Source organism: Pygocentrus nattereri, chromosome 17 (assembly GCF_015220715.1).
Source record: "Pygocentrus nattereri isolate fPygNat1 chromosome 17, fPygNat1.pri, whole genome shotgun sequence".
Taxonomy (NCBI): Eukaryota; Metazoa; Chordata; class Actinopteri; order Characiformes; family Serrasalmidae; genus Pygocentrus; species Pygocentrus nattereri.
This window is the reverse complement of record NC_051227.1, coordinates 32,653,689-32,661,157: the sequence shown is the minus strand read 5'-3', so window position 1 is coordinate 32,661,157 and position 7,469 is coordinate 32,653,689. Positions and strand designations below refer to the sequence as shown.

Below are 7,469 nucleotides of genomic sequence, written 5' to 3'. Positions count from 1 at the left end.
GCATTTTCAAACTGTCAAAAAGTAAAAATCGACAAAAATGGAGATAACAGCGAGAGTGTGTGTGTGTGTACATGTAACAATTGAATTGTAACATGCAATTCAAGATTTCTACTATTAGGTGGCATAAATTTGTGAAAAAGCCTCTGATCAGTAGATCAAAGCAATTGCTTCAACTTGAATAGAAACCTAAAAAAACTGCATAATTGCTAAAGAATATTTATTCTTCATTTTATTTTATTTCATAATCTTTTTTCGTTTTGTTTTTTCAAAGTTTTTGTTGTTGCAGTCTTGTTGATATAAATGAGGGCCTAATGTATATGACAATTTGGTGGCTGATACGGGGCTAAAACAAAAGAGGTGACTGATTCCTTTAAGGTTATGTCAGGTGATCAGAAATTTTAATCAAACAAAGGAAAGTCAATGATTATCTGTGTTATAACGGCAGGTTGTCAATATCAGTTGGCGTTATCGACCAATTGATGTATAGGTTACTTCTGGAACGTATCTATGACCTGGGTGTGCACGTGTGTTCTCTCTTCTCTCCAGCTGATACATATGAACCATGTAGGAATCCTGGCACCCCAGCGTTTGGTGTTCAGGTCTCAGAGAAGCAGTTCTATCAGGCTGGAGAGACGCTGCGGTTTTCTTGTCTAAGTGGCTACAAGCTGTTTGGAGAGGCCACCATCCGCTGCGTTCCCAGCCACCCTTCCAAATGGAGCCACCCCCCTCCAATCTGCAAAGGTAGATTCCATCTTTACAACCCCTCTTACCCCAGCTGTATGCTTTCAGTAACTGATGAGTAACATGTTAGTGATAGGGCTGTCACTGTTGATTTTATTAGTTATCAAGCAATCCACCAATTCAGTTTTTAAATCATTAATATATTTTGTTGGAAAAAGATAATCTAGAAAGGCCATAAAAATTACATATTTTTAAAAAATACATTAAAAATATATACACTTAGAGGCAAATAATGCATTTGTATGTGTGCCCATCAGCCTTTTTTACTCTAAGATCAGTTATTGTCAGTTCTTTGAGGAGGTAGAATTATTATTATCAATCAAATAATGACTTTTAATCAACTAGTAATGACAGCCTTATTTAGTACTTTATTATTATTATCAATATTATTAACCCCTAAACCTCTAAGGAACCTTTGACAGGTCTCATAACTACACATCATCTCAATTCTTTCTTAGTTTTTAATATGTACATCATTTGAAAACAGCAACATTTAATGATAAGTGGATTAAAGGAAAGAAACAGCATTTACTGGAAATTCAATCTTACTATATTAGTTTTTCTATCTCCTTTGAAGTTTTCATTTAGAGATGCAAGATTTTCTTGCAACACTGAGAATTTTTAAATTCAGTAATAAATATTAAATTTATTAAATTATATTAGTTTCATATTAGTACATAATTCATAATAGTTGTGAAACAATATACTGAAAATTGGGTTAATCTAATCCATTTGTCTTATTTTTCTATCTTTGTCTCATCAGCAGCAGCCCTGGAGTATGTAAATGAACGCAGACTTGATGGTAAGAACTCCCACTTTCACTTGTCTAAAATAAGTAAGATTATGATAAATTACAGGCCTAGATCGCCTGTCATGACTATGCACAATGCAATGTAAACTGATGCTTACCAATGCCTTCGTTTCTGCCCAGTTGCCAGGACAGATTTCAGCATGGAGGGAGTCAATATGGCCATTGCCATCTTTATTCCTGTGGCTATAATCATGTTAATCGTCATGTCAATATACTTCTACTTTTCAAGGTAAGCTTGTTTAACAGGCTGTCAAAAGCTGCCAGCAGAGCTGTTGTGATGACTTCCATCTTCATGCAAATGAGTGACAGATGCAGCCTTTGCTGTTGCTCCTTTTTTAGGGTTCAGGGAAAGTCTCTGCGATTGCCCATGTCAGCATCACCACAGTACGATCAGATCAGAGGGGAGTCAGCCTTTGAAAACCCCATCTATGAGACTGCAGTAAGTACGCACATCAGGTCAACAGGGTCATTTTCCGGTCCCTCATGTTGGCAATCATGCTGAAGAGCATTAAAGTTTCTTCAGGTCACAGCTAAGAAGGGAAAACACTGATAATGATCTTCCTCCTTGTTTGCTTATGTGCCGTGAACAAGTTGTGCTCAGGTTTCCACTACTTTGAGTGCACATCTGGAGTGAAATTATGCTCCTAAAACACCATCTGTGTTACCATATTGCTGGCTCATTTACCACATCTAATTAGCTGTGAAGTGACGTTCTGGAGTTGAAATGCAGTAGAGAATGCCACGCCTTCATTATCTCATCGTGAGGGTGGCAAGAAACCATGCTAAACCTCATGCTTGTAATAACCAGAGTCCATTCATCTAGAGTGCATTCCTCTTGTGTACTTGCCTATGAGAAGGGCATTGTTCTGTGTAAAGCTTTATCAGCTTGTTGAAAATGATCAATAATGGCCGTTTTTATTTATTTTTTTGCCTTGATAAATTGCACTTAATAAGACAAAAGACAACGAGGTAAAAAAGATCCATTTTAATTTCAGAACTGACTTTAAATAGTAAAAACATGGATACTTGACCTGATTTTCACATGATTTATTAAAAATGGAAAACCTCAAAACTCTTTTTCCTTATGTTTGCTCAGAGTTGCTTTATAGTCTGAAGATGCATATCAGAATTAAAGGTTCTCTTCTTACGCCTCAACCTGCTGCCTCAAATTTCTCTTTTTTCCTCTCTTTCACTTTGCATCCCTGAAGAACAATGAGGTGAGTATGTCTGACGGCTCTGTATCAGTAACATTAGCTTGTGTTCGAGGCTGCTTGTCTGTGCCTGTGTGTCAGAGTGGAGTTAATTCACACCTGCTGTTTGTGCCATTCGTCTTCTGACACATCTCCCTGTGGCTGGAGCGCTCCAGTGTAGCGCTGCAGACAGAAGTAGGTTCATCCCTCATCCAGGACGCTGAACTGTCAGCGGCTGTGTATGTGTTCACATTAAGTGGGTCAGTGAGTAGATCTGAAGCAAACATGGACTCATCAGCACCTCTGTCAGGTGTGAATAGAATAGTTGCCTTTGGAGATAAGCTCCCTCATGTGTTTACTATTTTTATATCTGAGCTGCCCTCCACTCAATTGGAGCTGGGAGTCTTTAGCACTTCAGGACAAACAAAATCTGAAGTGTCTGTTCCCTGTAGGATGAGGCCCTCAGCATGTACTTGATACATGTACCTCAGTTAGAAATTGGTGAAGTCTAGTGATTTTGCATCATACCTGTTCTTGTTGGGTTTTTCCTCCCCAAGAAAGTTTTAACATTGTCCAAACTACATTCTTTCTCTTTTATGTGCTTTTTATTTGTGACATCAGCTTCAGTTGGATTTTCATTGCCTTTCTTTTGACGGTTTCATGTCTGAACAGAGACCGATCATTGTCCCCAGACACCAGCGGTTCTTCCCTATAGGATACTGTTGTAATGACAAAGCCTGTAAGGAGAGTTGATCAATGGAATTGCGCCATTTGGAGCAAAGCAGGTTGGAACCATTGGTGTGATGGGTGTCTCTTTGTTTTCCCATCTATTTCTCTCTTTCTTCAGTTTGTATTTATATATTGTACTGGCTTTGATTAATGCTTTGCTTGATTTCTTCACCATTAATTACATTTACATGCACACAATAACCCAGCCAAGTACTTAGCTGGACTTAGAAACTACACTAAGCAAAGGCAATTACATGATTTCTAAACTAGTCCATTTGTAGTCCAGTTTACATTTATGCTAGCTTAGACTGTCTTTTTCAAATATGATACATGTAACGGCTGAATTGTACATCTGCATCTGTCTGTCTGTGAACATTTGAAGGCATTGTGCACAGAAGTTCACATAGGAGTCTGTTAATATGCTTGAGTATAGGCAGCATCCAAATCAGAATGTACTGAAAAAGAAAATTCTTGTGTTTTTACTCTCTCTCTCTCTCTCTCTCTCTCTCTCTCTCTCTCTTTCTCTCTCTCTCTCTCTCTAAGAATTAGTACTCTGTTCACTGTTGTTGAAAATAGGTTGTATAAATGTTGGTGATGCTGCACCTCCATTCATTTTTGTGCTATTGCCGGTTCAGGTCGAGTATTGTTTGGGCATCTCTCAGATTTTGGAGGCGTGCGCGCAAACGATATGTTTTAACCTGCAAGCCACAGGTGTCCATGAACAGAAACACAAATCAGCCTTTAGTTTACACATGAATTTCCTTCCTTTTCTAAAAAGAATGATGGGCAACCAGTCATGATTCATTTTTAAGTTATACTGTTTTGATCCCACAACCGGGGAAATTCCATCTCCGCATTTAACCCATCCATGCAAGTGAAACACCACACACACACTAGGGGGCAGTGAGCACACTTGCCCGGAGCGGTGGGCAGCCCTATCCACGGCGCCCGGGGAGCAATTGGGGGTTAGGTGTCTTGCTCAAGGACACCTCAGTCATGGACTGTCGGCGCTGGGGATTGAACCGGCAACCTTCCGGTCACAGGGCCAGATCCCTAACCTCCAGCCCACGACTGCCCCAACAATTACATCATTATTTTCCAACTTCTCTTTATCCTTTGTACTGTTCACTGTTTTCTCACTGATATATGAAGACTGTTATATGTAAATGATCTCTGTTCTGATTGCCTGATTCAAAAAAGCAGTCTGACGTAGAACACTCCTTATAACTTCAGCGTGAATGGGTGGAGCTAAACTGTTGTAACCTCTATAAGTGGACATATATAAATGCATTGGCAATGGAATAAAAAGGGAATGATATGCTCTAAGGTTTTAACAAACTTTATATTCCAAAGTAAAGTAAAAAATTATGAAAATTTGTTCTCCATGATATTGACCTTTTAATAGCAGAACATGTTCCCAAAGCAGTTTTATGGATAGCTGAGTCTAGACAGCGGCAAGAAAAAGAAGATAATCAGGATAGTTTTCGTGTATACAATATCACATTTGTAAATACCAGTGTTCCCTTTTTTTTACACGTGAATCAGTTCCCGTCATCAGTGTTTACATTGAATAAACTTACACAGTCTTGTTACTCATCTGTCAAATATATCAAAGGGTTTGCAGCCCCATGCGAGTCAGTGGAGCATCCAATTCTCAAACAGTCCAGCTAATATCAGTGTAGACCAAGCACTGGTCTACTAAGACCTCAGTCAGACCTCAGTCAGAGCCTGTGACTGAACTGTGCTGTTCACATGATCACATTAGACTAGCAATCCAACTTACAACTAACTAATATCTGATGTGCATGTAAATGTAGTTAATGTGCACCACAGCTCAAGTTACTTTTTTATTTAGATCACAATGAATGCAATTAATTTACACTGCTCTACTTTTAGGCCTTTTCTAAATGTTTGTATGTTTATGATCTACAGGACACAAGAGAGTATGAAGTCTCCATTTAGCCACACTGCTGAAATCCACTCTGAGGGCCCCAAGCCCTTCTTTGCCTTGTGGAAGTTCCCCAGCACCTCTCCTCTCTTCTGTGACCTCCTCTGATCTTCTCTGATCTCCTTCAATCTTCATCTTGACCTCATCGTCCTCATACTGTTTTTTCCTGCTCTGCTGTAAATATCCCGATCATCAGAGAACTTCCACAAGCACTGCAAAGAGTGTGGAGAACATGATCTTATTTTTGTAGAGATTAAATAGCAGTGGCCTAGCAGCAGTGCTTGTACAGTTTTTATCCAGTGATGGAGCCTACAGAATGAAATAAAACAACTGGAAATCGAAAGACACTCTCATCCAGTCAGTTGATGTCTCGCTATATAAGGTTTTTTTATTTATTTGGTTGTTATTATTATTATTTATTTAAATGTTCCAGTCTTGTTGCTTCACAACTACAGAGAGGCTGTGATGAAACATGTAGAACAGGAGAAAATGTTTTTTCATTTATAAAAATGAAAATAGGTCCGTCGAAATCTGATCATGATGCGGAAATATTATTTTGGAAAAGAAAATCATCAAATTGATTTACTGTATGTCTAACATGCACACTTTTGGCAAATAAACATATGCATGTTTTATAATTTCCTTTGCTCTGTTTTCCATGTTTTTGAATGTCAGTGGGAGGAAATGCTTGTTGCTTTTGGACAGAGGTATGGGACATATCCACAGACATCCATATCCAACCAGATATCCTGTAAAAAACAGTTGAATTATCTACAGAAGTGTATGTTGGGGTGTATCAGTTTGCAGGAAACAGAAAAGTAAAGCACTGAATTCACTGTATTCAAACGTGTGCATTATTTCTACATGAATGAAACCGTTAACACTCGGTTCCCACCACTTAAGAGCATTAACTACTAGTTCAAGACCAATTTCTGAATTATTGCATTTTAATCAACACAGTTGTTTATTATAGTGAGGAATAATTAATGAAGAACTACCATTTTCAGTAGTCAGGATGTTTGGTGTAACACATACTTGGTGTAATAATTACTAACTAGTTCATAAGTGCAGAAACATTCATAAAGAAACCAAACTGTACAGTGTTTCTACAAAATATATTACATTAACACAACTACTATAAAAGGTTAGTAAGTTTAGTGAACATTTACTATTTATTCCAGTAAATTATTAATTTACTATTTTAATTTATTTCCAATTTTTTGCATACAGGCATACGTTATTGAAGCGGCTATTTTGTATGCATTTGAATTCAGTGCACATGTTTACTAAAGAGAAAATTGTTAGATTTTTTGGACAACTGTTCTTTTAACAGTCATGTTGTTCTATCATCACTGGTCTAGAACCAGAGCCTGTGGATGACACTATCTTAATTCTGTGTGGTTTGCTATAAAGACAAGATAAAAAGTTCAGTTGCTTTGGCACATTTTAAAAACAAAGGAAATAACACACATAATACTCATAATACTCAATAAATTAAGATGGCAAAATGAGTTGTTTTGCATTTAAATTGTCATTTGGTTTGGAAGATATAGTTTGGAAGATCAATGAGCTGTTATGCAAAATACTACTGAGAGAAACATTTTTCACCAAGTACTGATTCTGCTGCACTGCATGTAACAAGAGCTCAGTGCAGATTTTGCTACAAGACCTAAATGCACACTGCAACAAAATAGTGACTGGTCACTTAAATTGTTCAAAAGGTAAAGGAAAATGATCAAGGGATGTTGTACTGCTTCACTGAAAAGACCGTTTTGGGAAGTGTAGCAATGATGGCAATGTAAGCAAACTGAATTTAAAAAACAATGCATGGTGGGGACTCACATGATCCTGGTGAGGATGGCTGCATAGTGTAGGGACTCCTCTCAATTTCGCACAAAAACTACCCCAAACATTTACAAAGTTGACCCACAACTCGGCTTTGATTATGTCAAACCCTTTGTCAGTCAGGGAATGCGACTTTTTCACTAAAGCACGCAAGACAAGCTCGCGACTTGCGAAAACAACACCGTCGGCTAGGGATACCGAGGCT

The 7,469-nt window shown here is 38.1% G+C and overlaps 1 protein-coding gene across 2 annotated transcripts in view; it reads left to right on the top strand.

Moving 5' to 3' along the window:
* Window positions 1-6,259, top strand: part of sez6b (seizure related 6 homolog b) — a 281,236-nt gene extending 274,977 nt beyond the window's left edge. The window contains exons 13-18 of one of the 2 annotated variants that reach the window (XM_017694856.2): window positions 547-741; window positions 1,508-1,543; window positions 1,673-1,781; window positions 1,892-1,991; window positions 2,761-2,769; window positions 5,404-6,259. In XM_017694856.2, the coding sequence (XP_017550345.1) occupies window positions 547-741; window positions 1,508-1,543; window positions 1,673-1,781; window positions 1,892-1,991; window positions 2,761-2,769; window positions 5,404-5,433 (479 nt within the window). In that variant the 3' untranslated portion in view covers window positions 5,434-6,259. Of the gene's footprint in view, window positions 1-546; window positions 742-1,504; window positions 1,544-1,672; window positions 1,782-1,891; window positions 1,992-2,760; window positions 2,770-5,403 lie in introns of both variants that reach the window. The other variant, XM_017694855.2, reaches the window with a different exon arrangement.
* Window positions 6,260-7,469: the final 1,210 nt, after the last annotated feature.